Consider the following 19,578-nt stretch of genomic DNA (forward strand, 5'->3'; position numbering starts at 1 on the left):
GAAAACATAAAAAGACAATAAAAGGAACCTAGGAAAACAATGCATAAACAAAATGAGAAGTTTGACAAGAAAACAGCAATCATCAAAAATACAGAACAGAAATTCTAGAGTTGAAAAATACAATACCTGAAAAATTCAATAGAGAGTTTTAAAACTAGACTTGACCATGCAGAAGAAAGAACCAGAGGCCTGGAGAACAGGACACTGGAAATTACCCAGTCAGAGGAGCAAAAGGAAAAAAGAATGAAAAAGACTAAAGAAAGCCAACAGGAATTATGGGACGCAATGAAAAGAAACAATAGTCACATTATGGGAATTCCAGAAGAAGAGATAGAAAATGGGACAGAAAGTATATTTAAAGCAATAATGGCTTAAAACTTCCTTTGGGAGAGAAATGGGCATGCAGATCCATGAGATCCAAAGACCCCAAAAAGGTTGAACCTGAATAGGGCTACATCAAGACACATTATAACTACATACCCAACAGTCAAAGATAAAAAAAGAATTTTAAGAGCAGCAGGAGAAAAGAGAGAACTACCACCAAGGGAACCGCTACAGACTATCAGCAGATTTCTCAACAGAAACCTTTGAGGCCTAGAGAGAATGGGATGACATAATCAAAATACTGAAAGAAGGGCTGGCCTGGTGGCACAGTGCTTAAGTTTGTGCACTCTGGTTTGGCAGCCTGGGGTTCATGGGTTCAGATCTCGTGCACAGACTATACACCATTCATCAAGCCACGCTGTGGCAGCATCCCACATAAAATAGAGGAAGACTGACAGAGATGCTAGCTCAGAGCCACTCTTCCTCAAGCAAAAAGAGGAAGATTGGCTACAGATGTTAGCTCAGGGCCAATCTTCCTCACCAAAAAATACATATATATTTTTTTAAAGGAAATAACTGCCAACCAAGAATTCTATAACAAATGAAACTGCCCTTCAGAAACAAAGGGATAAAGAGCTTCCCAAACAAAGAAAACCTGGGGGTGTTCATTGACACCAGACCTGCCTTACGAGAAATGCTAAAAGGAGCTCTTCAAGCGGAAGTAAAAGAACACTAATTAACAACATAAAAACCTAAAAAGTGGGGCCAGCCCAGTGGCATAGCAGTAAGTTCATGTGCTCTGCTTTGGTAGCCCAGAGTTTGCCAGTTCAGATCCCGGGTGTGGACATACACACCACTCATCAAGTCATGCTGTGGCAGGCGTCCTACATATGAAAAATAGAGGAAGATGGGCAAAGATGTTAGCTCAGGGCCAAATTTCCTCAGCAAAAAGAGTAGGATTGGAAGCAGATGTTAGCTCAGGACTAATCTTCCACAAATAAAATAAAATAAAAAGGTAGTGGAAATTTCAGTGGTAATATATAGTCATACTTAGATTCTGAAATATGGTAATTGTGGTACATAATTCACTTACAATTCTAGTTTAAAAGTTAAAATAAATGTAGTAAAAATAACCATAACTAAAACAGTCTGTTATCAGTTGCACAATACAGAAAAAAACACATCAAAATTTTAACAGCAATAACCTAAAATGTGACAGGGAAGAGAGGTAAAAGTGTGAAGTTTATGAATTGTAAATGTAATGTAAGCTTCATGGTAATCACAAGGGAAAATCCCATTGTAATCACAAAAAAGAACAAAATAAAGGAGTCAAATACTGGTACCAAAAGACATCAAAACACACAAAAAGACAGCAAGATAAGAAAAAAAGCAACAACAGATCTAAAAAAGATCCAGAAAACAAAGAACAAAATGGCAATAGTAAGTCCTTACCTATAAATAAGTAAATGTAAACAGATTAAACTCTCCAATTAAAAGACACAGAATGGCTGAACGGATTAAAAAACAAGATTAAACAATATGCTGCCTATAAGAGACTCACTTTTAGCCTTAAAGACACCCATAGACTGAGAGTGAAGGAACGGAAAAAGACATTTCAAGCAAATGATAATGAAGAAAAGAGCAGGGAAGCTCTACTTATATCAGATAAAATAGATTTTACACTAAAAATGGTAAAATGAGACAATGAAAGTCATTATATAATGATAAAGGGGTCAATACCTCAAGAAAATATAACGACTGTAAATATTTATGCACCCAACATTGGAGCACCTAAATATATAAAGAAAAAACTAACAGAGATAAAAGGAGAAGTAAATAATAATACAGTAATAGTTGGAAACTTTAATACCCCAAATCTCAACAATGGAGAGATCATCCACACAGAGAATCAATAAGAAAACAGTGAACCAGGACAACAATACCAACCAAATAAACCTAACAGACATATACAGAATATTCTACCCAACAATAGCAAAATATATGCTCTTCACAAGCGCACATGGAATATTTTCTAGGATAAACCATATGTTAAGCCACAAAACAAGTCTTAATGAATTCAAGAAGACTGAAATCATACCAAATATCTTCTCAGACTACAATGGCATGAACTTAGAAATCAACAACAAGAGGAAAACTGGAAAATTCACAAACATACAAATGTTAAACAACACTCTCCTGAACAACCAATGGATTAGAGAAGAAATTAAAGGGGAAATAAAAAAAAGTTTCTTGAGACAAATGAAAATGGAAATGCAACATACCAGAACTTGTGGGATGCAGCAAAGCAGTTCTAGGAGGGAAGTTCGTAACATTAAGAAAGACCCTAAATAAACAATTTAACTCTATGCCATCAGGAACCAGAAAAAGAACAAACTGAGCCCAAAGTTAGCAGAAGAAAGGCAAACAAAGATTAGAGCAGAAATAAATGAAACAGAGAACAGAAAAAAAAATAGAAAAGATTAACCAAACTTGGTTCTTTGAAAAGACAAACAATATTGGCAAGCCCTTAGACTAACCAAAGAAAAACAAGAAAGGACCCAAATCAACAAAATTATAAATGAAAAAGTAGACATTACAACCAATACCACAGAAATTCAAAGGATCATAAGAGGCTACTATGAACAACTATACACCAACAAACTGGACAACCTAGAAGAAATGAAAAAATTCTTAGAAACATACAACTTATCAAGACTGAACCAGGAAGAGAAAATCTGAACAGACTAATTACTAGTAAGGAGATTGAATCAGTCATCAAAAATCTCCCAATGAAGAAAAGCCTAGGACCAGATGGCTTCACTGGTGAAATTTACCAAGCATTTAAAGAACAATTAACACCAGTTCTTCTCAAACTCTTCAAAAACATCAAAGAGGAGGGAACACTCCCAAACTCTTTTACAAGCCCAGCATTACCCTGATACCAAAACCAGAACAGGACACTACTAGAAAAGAAAACTACATGGCAATATCCCCGATGAATACAGATGCAAAAATTCTCAATAAAATACCAGCAAATCGAATTCAGCAGCACATTAAAAAAGATCACTCACTATGACCAAGTGGGATTTATCCCTGGGATGCAAGGATGGTTCAACACACACAAATCAATCAATGTGATACATCACATTCACAGAATGAAAGAAAAGAATTATACATGATCATCTCAATAGATGCAAAAAAGCATGTGACAAAACTCAACATCCATTCATGATAAAAACTCTTTAACAAATTAAGCATAGAAGGAACATATCTCAATGTATTAAAAAGCCATGTATGACAAGCCCACAGCTAACATCATACTCAATGGTGAAAGGCTGAAAGCTTTTTCTCTAAGATCAGGAAAAAGACAAGGATGCCCACTCTCACCACTTCTATTTCACATAGTACTAGAATTCCTTGCTAGAGCAATTAGGCAATAAAAAGAAATGAAAGGTACCAGAATTACGAAGGAAGAAGTAAAATTATCACTATTTGCAGAAAACATTATATTTATATATAGAAAATCCTAAAGACTCAATGAAAAAACTGTTAGATCTAATCAATGAATTCAGCAAAGGTGCAGGAAATAAAATTAACATACAAAAATCAGTATCATTTCTATATATGGACAAATTTTCTGAAAAAGAATTAAAGAAATCCATCTCATTTAGAGTAGCATCAAAAACTATAAAATACTTAGGAACAAATCTAACTAAGGAGTCAAAAAACCTCTACTATAAACCTACAAGATATTGATGAAATCAAAGGCAACACAAATAAATGGAATCCTATCCTATGTTCATGGACTGGAAGAATTAATATTGTTAAAATGTCAATACTACCAAAAGCCATCGATAGATTCAATGCAACCCCTACCAAGATTCCAATGGCATTTTTTACAGAAGTAGAAAAACACTCCTAAAATTTATAGAAAACCAGAAGAGACTCAGATTAGCCAAAGAAATCCTAAGAAAGAAGAACAAAGCAAGAGGCATCAATTTCCTGATTTCAAGCTACACTATAAAGCTATAGTCATCAAAACAGTATAGAGTGGCATAAAAACAGACAAACAGACCAATGGAACAGAATCGAGAGCCCAGAAATAAATCCAAGCATGTACAGTGAACTCATATTTGACAAGGAGCCAAGAATACACAGTGGAGAAAATAATAATGCTGGGATCATTGGATATTCACATGTAAAACAATGAAAGTGGACCCATATCTTACAGTACTCACAAAAATTAACTTAAAATGCATTAAAAACTTAAACATAAGAGATGAAACTCTCAGATGAGAACACAGGAATCAAGCTCCTTCACATGGGTCTCAGAAATGAATTTTTGGATATGAAACCTACAGAACAAGCAACAAAATCAAAAATGAACAAGTGGGACTACATCAAACTAAAAAACTGCATAGCAAACAAAAAAAACCATCAACAAAATGAAAAGACAACCTACAAAATGGGAAAAAATATTTGCAAACCATACAGCGATAAGGGATTAATACTGAAAATATATAAAGAACTCATACAACTCAATAGCAAAAAAACAAATGACCCAATTAAAACATTAGCAAAGGACCTGAATAGATATTTCTCCAAAGAAGATACATGAAAGGCCAACAAGTACATGAAAAGATGTTCATCATCACTAATCATTAAGGAAACGCAAATTGAAACCACAACGAGATACCACCTCACACCTGTCAGAATGGCCATCATCAAAAAGACAAGAGATAACAAATGCTGGCATGATGCGGAGAAAAGGAAACCCTTGTGCACTGTTGATGGAACTGTATATTCAAACAGCCACTATGGAAAATTGGAGGAGCCTCAAAAAATTAAAAATAGAACTACTATATAATCAATCCAGCAATTCCACTTCTGGAAATATATCCAAAGGAAACGAAAACACTAACTAGACAAAATATCTGCACCCCCCCATGTTTATAGCAGCATTATTTAAAATAGCCAAGACATAGAAACAACCTAATTGTCCACTGAGAGATGAATGGATAAAGAAGTTGTGATATATATATACAATGAAATATTATTCAGCCATAAAAAACAAGGAAATCCTACCATTTGCAACAACATAGATGGGCCTTGAAGGCATTATGCTAAGTGAAATAAGTCAGACAGAGAAAGACAAATACTGTATGATCTCACTTATACGTGGAATCTTAAAAAAAAAAAAACAAAAAAGAGAGAGAGAGAAAGAAATTGACTTGTGGTGACCAGAGGTGGAGGAGGGTAGTAGAGGGAACTGGAGGAAGGTGGTCAAAAGGCGCGAGCTCCTCATTATAAGATAAATAAGTACTAAGGATTTAATGTACAACATGATGACTATACCTAACGCGACTCTATGATATACAGGAAAGTTAGAGTTAATCCGAAGAGTTCTCAACTCAAGGAGAAAATTTTTTTTCCTTTTTTTCTTTCCTTTTTATTGTATCTATATGACAAGATGGATATTAGCTGAAACTATTTTGGTAATCATATCACAATACCATCACGCACTGTATACTGGTTTCAGTCAACAACAGATTGTCTATATGACAGTGGTCCCCTAAGACTAGTACCATACAGCCTAGGTGTGTAGTAGGCTATACCATCTAGGTTTGTGTAGTACACTCTACTATGTTGGTACAATGACAAAATCGCCTAATGATGCATTTCTCAGAACGTGTCCCCATCGTTAAGTTATGCACAACTGTATACAAAAATCAAATCATCATGCTGTATGCGTTAAACTTATACAGTGATGTTAATTACTTCTCAATAAAACTGGGGAAAAAGGGGCCAGCCTGGTGGCATAGTAGTTAAGTTCATGCACTCTGCTTCAGCGGCCCAGGTTCACGGGTTCAGATCTACACCACTCATCAAGCCATGCTGTCGCAGTGACCCACATAAAAAAGAGAGGAAGAGTAGCACAGATGTTACCTCAGGGACAATCCTCCTCAAGCAAAAAGAGGAAGTTGGCAGATGTTAGCCCAGGGCCAATCTTCCTCACAAAAAAAAAAAAAAAAAAAACCCTGGGGGAAAAAAATGAGGGAGAAATTAAGACATTACCATATAAACAAAAGCTGAGGGAGTTCATTACTACTAGACCTGGCCATGAGAAATCCTAAAGGAAGTCCTTCAGGTTGAAATGAAAGGACACTAGCAGTAACCCAAAGCCACACAAAACTACAAAGTTCTCAGGTAGAGGTAAATATATAGACAGATATAAAAACCAGTATTATTGTAAATGTGGTTTGTAACTGCACTTTTTATTTTCTATAGGATAAAAAAACGTTTATGAAGCTATGTTAGTGGGTACACAATGTATAAAGATGTAATTTGTGACAGCAATAACAAAAGGAGGGGGGACAGGGCGGTATTAGAGTAGAGTTTTCCTATGCCACTGAAGTTAAGTCAGTATCATTCGAATTAGAGTGTTCTAATTTTGGAATGTTATATGTAATCCCCACAGTAACTACAAAGAAAATAGCTATGGAATACACACAAAATGAAATGAGAAGGGAATCAAAACACGTCACTACAGAGAAATCAACAAAAAACAAAGGTAGGCAGTAACGCAGGAAATGAGGATCAAAAGACCCATAAGAGACACAGAAAACAAAAAACAAAATGGCAAAAGTTAAGTCCTTCCCTATCAGTAATCACTTTAAATGCAAATGGATTGAACTCTACAATCAAAAGCCATAGACTGGAAGAATGTATTAGGAAAAAAAGGGATCCAACTATATGCTGTCTACAAGAGACTCACTTTAGATCTAAAAACACAATAGGCTGAGAGTGAAAGGAAGGAAAAAGATCTTCAATGCAAATAGTAACCCAAAGAGAGATGGAGTGACTATACTAACATCAAAGCAGACATTAAGTCAAAAATATTACAAAAGACAAAGGATATTATACATCGATAAAAGGGTCTATTCACCAAGAAGATATAACAACTATAAATATGTATGCATCAAACATCAGAACTCCAAAATAAATTAAGCAAACACTGACAGAACTGAAAGAGAAATAGATCTACACTAATAGCTGGAGACTTCAATATCCCACTTTCAATAATGAATAGAACAGCCAGACAGAAGATCAATAAGGAAATAGAGGAACTGAACAACAGTAAAAACCAACTAGAACTAACAGACATATATAGAACACGCCACTCAACAAGAGGACACGTTAGGCCACAAAACAAGTCAGAATAAATTTAAAAGACTGAAGTCACACAAACTCTTTTCCAATCAGAATGGAATAAAACTAGAAATCAGTAACAGAAAGAAAACAGGAAAATTCACAAATATGTGGAAACTAAACAACACATTCTTAAACAACCAATGGGTCGAAGAAGAAATCACAAGGGAAATTAGAAAATACTTTCAAACAAATGAAAATGAAAACAAAATGTACCAAAACCTATGAGACGCAGAGAAAGCAATGCTAAGAGGGAAATCTATGACTGTAAACACATATTAAAAAAAAGAAGAAAGATCTCAAACCAACAAACTAATTTTACACCATAAGGAACCAGAAAAAGTACAGCAAACTAAACACAAAGGGAGAAGGAAGGAAACTGTAAAGATTACAGCAGAGATAAATAAAGAATAGAAAACCAATACAGAAAAATGAATGAAACCAAAAGTTGGTTCTTTGAAAATATGAACAAAATTGACAGACTTTTAGCTAGATTGACTAAGAAAAAAGAGAAGATCCAAATTAATGAAGTAAAGTGAAAACATTACTACCAATTTTACAGAAATAAAAAGGATAAAAAAGAGTACTACAACCATTGTATGCCAACTAATTGGGTTAGCTAGATGAAATGGATAAATTCCTACAAACACAACCAACTCATGAAGAATTGAAAATCTGAATTAACCTCTACATAAGGACTTGGATAAGTAATCAAAAACCTCCCAAAAAAGCAAATTCCAGGACCAGATGGCTTCACTGGTGAATTCTATTTAACGTTTAAAGAAGAACTAACACCAATCCTTCTCAAACTCCTCAAAAAAACTGAAGAGGAGAGAATACTTCTTAACCAATTCTATGAGGCCAGTATTACCCTGATACCAAAGCCAGACAAAGACTCTAGAAGAAAAGTACAGAGCAAGATCCCTTATGAATATTGATGCAAAAATCCTCAACAAAATACTAGCAAATGGAATTCAGCAGCATAGTAAACAGATTTATACAAAAAGACCAAGTGGGATATATTTCTGGAATGCAAGATGGTTCAACATATGAAAATCAATCAATGCAATGTGCTACATTAACATAATGAAAGAAAAAACACATGATCATCTCAATTGATGCAGAAAAAGCATTTGACAAAATTCAACACCCTTTCATGGGGAAAAAAACAAACACACTTCAACAAAGAATGGAAGGAAACCTCACCAACCTAACAAAGACCAGATACAAATAACCCACAGCTACCATCGTATCCAATGGTGAAAGACTGAAAACTTTCCCCTAACATCAGGAACAAGACAAGGACACCTGCTTTTACTACTTCTATTCAACATAGTCTTTGAAGTTTTAGCCAGAGTAAATATACAAGAAAAAGAAATAAAAGGCATCCATATTGGAAAGGAAGCAGTACAATTGTCTGTCTGCAGGTGACATGATCATGTATGTAGAAAATCCTAAAGATTCTGCAAGAACTGTAAGCACTAATTAACGAATTCAATAATGTTGCAGGGTACAAAATCAAGAAAAGTCAGCTGCATTTCTACACACTAACAGCGAACAATCTGAAAAGGAAATTAAGAAAACAATTCCATTTACAAGAACATCAGAAAGAATAAAATATTTAGAAATGAACTTAAGGAACGAGGGGAAAGACTTGTACATTGAAAACTATACAACATCACTGAAAGAAATTAATGAAGACATAAATAAACGGAAAGACATCACATGTTCATGAACTGGAAGACTGAATATTGTTAGCATGACAATACTACCCAAAGCTATCTATGGATCCAACGCAATCCCTATCAAAACCCCAGCAACATTTTTTGCAGAAATAGAAAAGCCCTTCGTAAAATTCAGGTGGAATCTCAAGGGGCCCCAAATAACCAAAACAATCTTGAAAATGAAGAATTGTATTGGAGGACTCACACTTACTAATTTCAATACTTACTACAACGCTACAGTAATCCAGTCAGCGTGGATCTAGCGTACAGGCAGGCATATAGACCAATGTAACAGAATAGAGCGCCTGGAAATAAAACCCTCACATACATGGTCAAATGATTTTTGAAAAGGTGCCAAGACTGTTCAATGGGGAAAGAACAGTCTTTTCAAATGAGGCTGGAAAAACTGGATCTCCACATGCAAAAGAATGAAGTTGGACCCTTACCCTACACCATCTAGAAAAAAACTCAAAATGTATTAAAGACCTAAATGTAAGAGCTAAAACTATAAAACTCTTAGAAGAAAACAGAGGGAAAACTTTATGACATTGGATTTGGCACTGATTTCGTTGATAGGACACCAAAGGTAGAGGCAATAATAGGAAAAACAGATAATCTAGACTTTATCAAAATTAAAAACTTATGTGCATCAAAGGACACTATCGAGTGAAAAAAGTAACCTACAGAATGGGAGAAAATATTTAAAAGTCACGTATCTGATAAGAGATTAATATTCAGAATATATAAAGAACGCCTACAGCTCAATAACAAGAAAACAAACAACCCAATTTAAAAAAGAGCAAAGAACTTAGACATTTCTCCAGAGATATACAGATGGCCAAAAAGCATACAAAAAGATGCTCGACATCACTAATTATTAGGGAAATGCAAATCAAAACCACAATGAGATACCACTTCACACCCATTAGGAAGGTCGATTATCAAAAAAACAAGAATGTTAAGTGTCTGTGAGTATGTGGACTGCTGCTGAGAATGTAAACTGGGGCAGCCATTCTGGCAAACAACATGGTGGTTCCTCAAAAAATTACACAGAAATACCACACAACCCAGTAATTCCACTTTTAGGTGTATGTCCAAAAGCACGGAAAGCAGGGATTCACACAGATATTTTACACCAATGTTTATAGCAGCATTATTCCCAACTGGTAGAATGTGGAAACAGCCCAAACGTCCATGGATGGACGAATGGATAAACAAAATGTGGTATATACATACAATGGATTATTACTCAGCCCTAGAAAAGAATGAAATTCTAATACATGTTACAAGACAGATGAACCTTGAAAACGTTACGCTCAGTGAAATAAGCCAGACACAAAAGGACAAATATTGTAGGATTGCACTTATAGGAGGTACCTAGCATAGTCAAATTTATAGACAGAAAGTAGAATGGTAGGTACCAGGGGCTGGAGGAAGGAAGGAACGGGGAGTTAATGTTTAATGGGCACAGAGTCTCAGTTTAGGATGATTAAAAAGTTTTGGAAATGGATAGTGGTGATGGTTGCACAAGAATGTGACTGTACTTAATGCCACTGAATTGAACACTTAAAAGTGGCTAAAATAGTAAATTTTGTTATGTATACTTTACTGCAATAAAAAAAGGCAAAGGAAAAACAATGTTATTTTTTAAAGAAAAAGTGTAAGTGGGGAGAAATTTACAGACGTGTATGCGTACAGGGCTCAGAAGAGCCATTTCAAGGAGGAGCCAAGGAAGCAGAGTCCTCTGGGCAGGGGTCCTGCGAGGGGAGTGCAACAACCACCTGGGAGGCAGTGATACTTCTCAAGGACCTCCCACTCGGGAAGTAATTTCCTTTTCCAGAAAGGTCAGCAGACAGGAAACGTAGAGCCAATATTCAGATTTCTCTGGACTCTAAAAGACTGATGATCTAATGAAACTAGCCCGCTCTCGGTGTTTTTCAACAATGTCCTGTTGGCATTTTGGCTGCTTCCTCCTGTGGGACTCTCCTGCCCACCACGCGGCACGCACCATTCTTGAACTCCAAACCACTTAATAACAGGAGCATTCCCCCGACCCCACTACACCGACAATCAAAAAGAAGCCCACAGATTTCTATGACCGTCAGGACCCCAGTTCACTCAGATGAGAGTGAATCCAAAATTGAAATATGCACACTTTCATGTGTCTGTCAGGACACAGCAGGTTACAAACCAGTAGCAAATGACTCTAAGTCTCAGTGGCTTAAAACAAAAAAAGGTTTCTTTCTTGTTCCTACGTTCATCCTGGGCCAGCCAGGTGAACCATTCCACACTGTACTCCACACTGTCCCTGCACAGGACCCGGGCTGACAGAGCCCCCACTATCTGGAAAGCTGGCAGATGCAGCGGCAGAGGGAACAAGACGTGGTAAAGGAGGCAGTGGCATTTAAGGAGTTCCACCCAGAAGTGACACACAACACTTCTGATCACAGTTCACTGGCCAAAGCACATCAAACAGTCTTGCCTATTTCAAGGGCCAGGAAAATGCATTCCTCCCATTTATCCAGAAGGCAAAGAATGAGAACATTTGTATGGAGCCCTGACGGCTTCCAAACTACAACTGGAAGGCATTCTGTGAAGTAGAAGACGCTATGTCAAAGTTCATTACTAAAAGTTATTAAGAGAGTAATAGTACCAACTTGTGCTGGGCACCACGCTAAGGGATCTAAAGAAGAATGAGTCCTATGCAGTAGGGGGAGAAAATCTATAAACAATTTCAACGTGGCGTGAGAAATGTGAACAGGGAACTAAGTCCAGGACAGCGCCTGAGCCAGCCATGGGATTGATGGTCAGGAAGAACTCTAGGAGCTCGAGGTCAGCCACGTCTACACAGCTGCAGGAGGGAGTCAGCCTGGAGAAGGACTTGCAGTAGAGTCACAGGTGGAGGCAGGAGTCTGGAGACAGCCAGGCAAGAGATGCCTTCTTTCAAAGGAGACAGGTGTCCCTGTGCTCAATGCAGACAAGCGGTGAACAGATCCTCGCACTGGCGGGTCCGAGGGGACGGATCTGTATCCCACAGCCCAGCCCCCGAAGCCCTTACTCAGGGATCCTCTTAACACACTCTCATCCTGCTAGCAGAAAACGCACCCAAACAAACCGCGCACGCCAGCCTGTGCGGGCTGCTGACACCACTTGGCTCCTGGCTTTGTGCCGCAGTGAATGCGCTCGCTCCCTAAGAGTGCACTCTTTCTCAGTTCCTAATTGCAGCCAGGGAGGGAGACACACTTAGTACAACGAAGGTCACGAAGCCAACCAGACACTCTTTTCAGTGAGTTTTTGAAGTGGCAGTGTGGGAAACAGAATGAGGCAGGTTTGGGGGTTTTTTTAAGTCAGGTAAGGCAAACTTTATGCATGTGTGTGAAAGGCTGGATTCTATCACTTTAATTTAAAAACTACCCAAATAAAAAATGCCTAGTACCAACGGTCAGAAGAAAGAGAATTACAAATAAACAATGATTTTAAATGCATTTTTATTCTTCTTGACTTTCTAGTTTAAACCAATGCTAATGAAGAACAAAATAAAGGCACTATTTTGCATTAAAAAAATATTCTCAGGAATTTCAATATCAGCTAAAGTTTGAGGGTTTTTTCCCACTGAAGTGCCCTCAGAGTCACAGAGCTTTAAGTAGACAGACACTGTGGGGTGGGGGAGGGCAGGAGATAGCTTTTCTAGTTCGGGGTTTATTACAGGTATGATTTCTACTTTTTACACTTGACAGTTCCATGCTTCTCAAACGGAGGAGCTCAATGACAACCAGAGGGCTTTCAGGACCACAGGTGGGAGAGGGGAGGGGAAGTTTTTCCCAGAAGAGTAATTTAAAATAGCATTTTTGTATTAAAATATATTATGGAATACAATGCAAAACAGGCAGACTGTCAAAGATAAAAGTGGAGATTGATGAGAAAATCTGCACAGGCAGGATGGGGCACGGCAGGTCCAGGCCCCCGGCGCGGGCACAAACTGCCTCCACCATTAGTTCAACCGAAAAACGGCGAGAAGCCCTAGGCCTGTCATAACTCATCCTTCCACTCACTATACACTGACAGCCCTGAACCAACTTTTTAAAAAATTCAACAAATATTTAACACCTACTATATGCCAGGCCCTTCACACATCAGGATAAATATCATTTTGGCCTGCCACATGATTTTGGGTTACCAGCCACTAGCCTGAGGTAAATCCTGGGCCTCCTAGCAGAGGAGGAGGTCTGCCATTAGGCAGCAGAGGGGGTGCCAGGCCAGCCCCTGTGGCGAAAGACCCAAACGCCAGAGCTCCCTCACAAATGCAAGGCACTCTCCAGGCATCGAGGACCCTCCTGGAGCAGAGACTTAAAGGTGGGGGCTGCCCAAACAGCTGTGCTGCTGCTATGGAGGGTCTGGGGGAACAGCAGAGGCGGTCTGCAGGAAGGGACCCCTGGACTACGCCCAGTCCTGAGGACACTGCTACAACCAGCAGGGCACAAGACACCTGGGAAGTTGTCATCCACACACCTGGCAGACTGGGCTGTCCAAAAGCACAGGCTTCAGGACTCACACTCAGGGGTTCAACATGCTACTTTTTAAATGTTTTAAGTGCACCACGCAATCAGAAAAGTACATAGATCTGGGGTGAACAGTTTGGTGAAGTTTTACAAACTGTACCCACCCATCAAAACCAGCATCCAGATCAAGAAATACATTTTTATTAGCTCTAAGAAACCACTTTACAATGAGTGAACCTACTGTTTGACCTTCAGCCATCCAACCTTCAATGAAAACACATTTTCAGGAATGCTGTCTAGGAGATGATTTAGAGTTGAAATAAGTAAGACCAAGGAAGGCAACTCTTTTTAAAAAGTGATTCATTGCCACATCCAAGAGGAGGTCAGCGCAGGCTATCCCAGCCTTCCACATCAACACAAGCAGCTCGCCCCAATTCCAGGACAGCCCAATCCCAGGCGCTTCCACTATGCATCATGAGCACATTCACGGACTTGCTTCATTTTCTACGTGGACCAGATGGTGGTAAAGAACAGACCTCCAAGACTAGTCTCCACTTTCCCCCAAACTAACACATTCTGCTAGGTGCTCTAAGTTCGGGAAGAAAACAGTCATTGTTTCAGTCCAGTTATCAGGAGCCCTGGTTCTAAGCTGAGCAAAAACTGCTCTCTCTCAGCTAATAAGGAAAACAAAAGGAGAAATGCCCTAGGAAAACAATGTGAAGGAGAAATGCCCTAGGAAAACAATGTGTCAAAGGTTCCCCTGCATGGAGCATCAGGCACATTCCTTTTAGGAGATAGTAAGTACATGATAAAGAAACAAATTAAAAACAGCGTGGACTCCAACACAAGGCACAAGTATGTACCATTCCAAGACATTTACTGCAAAGTTTCTTTAATAAGGAAAAAATTTTTTCAGCAGAAAAACATAAAATACACATCTCAATGAAACATTAGTTATGAAAAATGAAAACTGTAAAGACCTCCAAGCTATTCAGAAAAATAGTACTGACAGTGTCCTTCACAAACAAAAGAAAATGGCTCCACGAATACATTCCTATCTTTACCCCTCCAAGTAGCCCGCGTCAATTTCATTTTGGTGAATAAAGCTGTAAGTCTTTAAGAAATCAAAACTGTACCTTGGAGGTAGAAATTCTAAACTGTACGTCAAGAGCAGGTTAAAATCAATATGCCTAATCTATTCTAATGACTTTATTTACGTTTTTCAGTTAATTCACTGCAACATTCAAAAACTGTTTTAAGTCATAAAGATCTTATAGTTTTCTGTCCTGTGTACCTGACCAGATCAGAACTGCTGTCATCTCTGAGGTTTCCCTTGATCAACGGATGAGGCAGTCGCAGTACACCAAACAACCACCAAGTGGCCTTTTAAATACGGGACGATTAAAGTGGCAAATCATTTTGCTGTCCTTCCAAGAAGTCACAGGTGACCCCCCCCTCTGTGACCAGCTTCTGGGACTGTGGGCACACATCTGAAGATACAGGATCAGATGGGTACATTTTGTAGCTATGAGGTCAATACCAGAAAAATTCCCTCTTACCCCTTCAACAACATACTCTACGCATATTCATGAGATCATTTAGCATCACTTCCTTCTCTAAGGGTCCAATCTGTACCTTGGAGCTGGAAGACAGTAAAAGGACAACTCTGACATACAGGACCTCCCAGGTTCTCCAATAGGAAGCTGAGGCAGTCTCATCCTCTAGCTCATGTGAGCTGCACTGCTGAGAGCTCTCAGTAAGGGACCATATTCTGGCCTTTACTGGGTATTATTCCTGTCATTCAACATAAAAGCACAAAGACACAGCGGTCAGTCCAACAAGGACAACAGCCCATGGGAGGTGTGATCACTGTCAGAGGACATCAAATGCAACACATTAGTGAGGCTGCAGAAAAGCAGAGGGGAGAAAGGAGTTCAGAGTTCAAATGAGTGTCTTTTCTCCTTCCCACCTCATTCCCTCTACTCATAACATCAGGCCTAAGTTGCTTTGCTGAAACCCCTTCCAGCTCTGTGCTTTCCAAGGGCTGGAAATTACATTTACTGTATATGTGAGATTAAAACCCACTGCACACTGAGCTGAGCCTTATTCAGTGCACTAATGCCACTTCAGACTGTTCATCACACTGCTTTATTCATAAGGCTGGGTACCGGGTGGAACTACATGAATTTAACATCTTGCTGTGCCTGAAATGTTCATTAAGTGCTCTTATCTGCAGTCACCTGCCCACCCTGCAGAACCACTCTTCACTAATTTATAGAGACTATAATCTGCTCACATTTAAATTATGATGAACAGGAACATTTCCACTGGAAAAATCATCACACATCTTAATTTGCACTGCCAATTAGGAGGTCTTTAGAAAAGAAAAAAAAATCTCATCATCTTACATATAGTAATTTGCCCTAATTGGTGCATAATGGGTTGGATATAATTTGTGGATTACCCCGACATGGTAAATAGTTTATATAACATTTTAGAGCTACCAAAAATTAGCCTCATTACTTGACAGTATAATGTTCACTTCCAACTACACATTCTGGGACATGTTGAATTTTCTAAGCATGAACTATGTATACAAGTGGTGGAAGGGCAGTTCCAGCAGAACAAGCTTCAGGAGTGATACATTATCAAGATACATTTGCTGATGAAATGCACAAGGGGCTCACAGCTCCTTGCAGAAGGGCTTAAATCCTGGAGAAACCGAACCTCCTAGAAGCACTGGATACTAATTGCGTGGTAAAGGCCAGGGGTAAAAAAAAAAAAAGACACATCTAACCCAGTCTCAGTCCTTCTTAATCTTGAACTACTGTTTATCTTCCTTGCTTTTAATACCCCCCCTCATCGGAGAAATCTAAAAATACTCTTTCTCACGAACATTCACAACAGATTTTTCTCAAATGGCCACTTTCAGGAAGCCTTTCAGAAATCACTTAAGTGGCCAAAGCGACCATTAGTGGCTCGGTCTCTAATTTGCCGCTGGACCCAGGCAGATGACAGCGACCTGGCCTCGGGCACCACGCCGCTTCGAGTCTCCCAACGCCGGGGGCTCCGCCTCTCTCTCTCCCAGGACCCAGGTGGAGAAAAGAAGTAAACACCAGTCTAAGGTAAGGTGGAAGCAGTGAGTCAGAGAGGCTCACAAAAGGAAGAAAAAAATCCAACCCTTACACAAAGCATCTCTTGGGCTCCCGCAAGCTGCTTCCTTCCCTTTCTAGAAGTTTTATTTTTAGTTCGTTTGAAAAAGTTTTTATTGCTTACCTCTGAACAAAATATGTATATTCATTACTAGAAAGTAGAGAAAAGCTCTTTTAAAAAGTGAAAAAAAAAAAAAACACTGAAGCCACATTCACATTCCAACCACCCATCGTAACATTTAAGGAACTTACTCTCAAATGTTTCTTAATGAGATTTTTTAAACCTAGTTTAGATCACGATGAGTAATTGGGGTAGTTCTGGGTAGTATATGGTCTTGGGATCTTGGGGCTTTTGTTTTTTAACTTGGCCTAATGACGCTGCCATTTCCCTTAAGTGGTTACAAGTTCCTTGAAAACATTTGCAAAAGTTCGAGAACAAATAAAGCAATTCCTTTTAAATTCCATTATCAAAGTCGAAGTGGTCTGATTCTCCACTATGTTTTTTACAACACTGCACTTAAACTTCCTGATCTCTGTGCCAATTCCCGGAGAAAGTAGGGGGCGCGCACCCAAAAAGCTCCCCCGCCCCCGCCCTCCCCGTTCCACGAGCGCTGCGCCCCTGGGCCTCCCCGCCTGCCCTTCCTTCCAAATGCGTCCACTCCTGGGGCTCGGAGCCCCAGCGGCCCGGCCTGCGCCCCCCGGGGCATCCCCCCGGGCCAGAGGCGAGCGCCCGCGTGCGAGAATGCGGGCCGCTCTGGTCCGGGTAGCACACCCAGACCCACAGCGTACACCCGCAGGGCGCGCCCGCTGCGGCGCTCGCGGAACTGGGCGCGCCCGACTCCCGATTCGGGAGCCCAGGGCCACGTTTGCAGCCCAAGGCGGGGAGACGGGCCGAGTGCAAAGGGGAGGAAGGCCGAAGATGCGTCCGGGTTGCGGCGGGCGGCCGGACCCTCACCTGGGCGCGAGTCGCCAACTCCATTCTTCCCGACGGGGCCCCAGCCTCCTCCAGCACGCTGCCACGGGAGCCCGGTCGCCAGGGGCCAGGCTCACGGAGAACGCCCGGGGCCGCGCAGCCCGCGCGCTCCGCCCGGAGTTGCGGCGGGCCGGGGGAGGGGCGCACTCGGCGCCCGGGACAGGGGGAGTGCGCCGCGCCGGCCACTGGGCGCCGCCGCGCTGGCCGCGAGCCTCCGCTCCCCGACCCAAACTTCACGACCCCGGCACTTCGCTTCGCACGCAGCGCGCGAGGGGGCTGCAGCTGGGCGCGGCCCGGGGCGGCTGCCAGTCTGGGGGCGCCGGGCTCCCCCCTGCAGCGGAGGGAGGGAGTGGAGCCGTCCGGCCGGGTTTCGCGCGGGAGAAATGAGAGGGGGCTGTCCCGGCGCAGGCTCCAGCTGGCACGCCCGGCTACGCGCGCCGGATATTGGCAGGGTTTATTCCAGGTAGCGCCCTGGAGCGCGGGCCTCTGCTGCAGTGGGAGTCTCCGATCCCAGGAAAGCGTTTTAAGGCTGCTTTAGAAGTTGGTTTTTGTTTGTAAAAGGGTGGAGTTGTGCCGCATCCCAAGACATTTGCTACAGGGTTCACTTTGCAAAACAGGCAACCCCAGTTTCTTTACCAAGGCCCCGGGGTGGGGAGCTGCAAACCCCCTGAAACGTAAGACGGCCTTTCCTATACCATTGAAAGTATATGCCTCCTGCCCCAGTAGACAGAGAGTTCTAGAGAATGCTGATTTATTTAACAAATACTTTTTGAGCATCTACAATGTATCAGGCACTGTGTTAGGCCTGGGAACAGAAGACTGAACAAAAATCAGGGCCCTGCACTGCTGAGACTTATGGTCTGGGAGCCAGCCACTAACATGATATAAGTGTAATAATGACGCAAATAAGTGTAATAATAATGTAATTATCGATTAATTTGATTAATAATTTAACAATGAATTTAAATAACACCATTAATTGATAGTGGTAAGATCAATCATGATGCAAACAAGTGTAAATTTGGAGCTATGATAGATGCCAGGAGGGAAAAGGTAAGTCATACTCTGGTGGTATAAAATAGGGGGACTTAATTTGGCACAGATCAGGGAAGACTTCTTAAGAGTTCAGGGATGAAGAGTGAAGAATTAAGTGGGCGGAGATTGTAGATTGTGGTAGACGAAGTTGTCCTGAAATCATAGCAGGTTGGCTGGATAGTACTGAAAGCGTAATTAGTACTGTGGTCATGAGTTCATAGTGGAACACCTTCTGCAGCTCTTGGCTGCTTAGGATCTGACATTCATCTTTTCCTTGTTGAAGGAATGAATGAAGTTGGCCAAACATTTACTCAAGCTTGAGGAGATAACATCTGGGAACTGTCTTCCTTCCTTCTTTCATTGGTTTAGGAAATGTATGTTGTGTGCCCTCTGTGTTCCAGCCCATGGGGATGGTAAGGCAAATAAAATACTGATTTAAGAAAAGATTTTGTTGTCTTTTTATTGAATAATGTAAGCTATCAATTATAGCCACTTTGATTTTTATTATGCCATAGAGTTTTCCTTCACATACGGTGTCTCCTTGAATCCTCCTAATATTCTTCCAGATTCTTATGATCCACATTTTTAAAATATGGAAACAGAATCTAAGAAGATACATTAAGAGAAAGATCCCTGTGGCCGCTCCATGATCCAGTGGTTAA

The 19,578-nt window shown here is 40.4% G+C and overlaps 1 protein-coding gene across 4 annotated transcripts in view; it reads right to left on the bottom strand.

Moving 5' to 3' along the window:
- CDCA7L (cell division cycle associated 7 like) overlaps window positions 1-18,276 on the bottom strand; it is a 49,769-nt gene extending 31,493 nt beyond the window's left edge. Inside the window, exon 1 of one of the 4 annotated variants that reach the window (XM_008535480.2) lies at window positions 17,864-18,276. In XM_008535480.2, coding sequence (XP_008533702.2) covers window positions 17,864-17,887 — 24 coding nt within the window. In that variant the 5' untranslated portion in view covers window positions 17,888-18,276. The remainder of the gene's footprint in view (window positions 1-17,863) is intronic. The other 3 variants (XM_008535475.2, XM_070615895.1, XM_070615896.1) reach the window with 3 other exon arrangements.
- Between the last annotated feature and the right edge of the window lie 1,302 nt (window positions 18,277-19,578).

This window comes from Equus przewalskii, chromosome 4 (assembly GCF_037783145.1).
Source record: "Equus przewalskii isolate Varuska chromosome 4, EquPr2, whole genome shotgun sequence".
NCBI classification, from domain to species: Eukaryota; Metazoa; Chordata; class Mammalia; order Perissodactyla; family Equidae; genus Equus; species Equus przewalskii.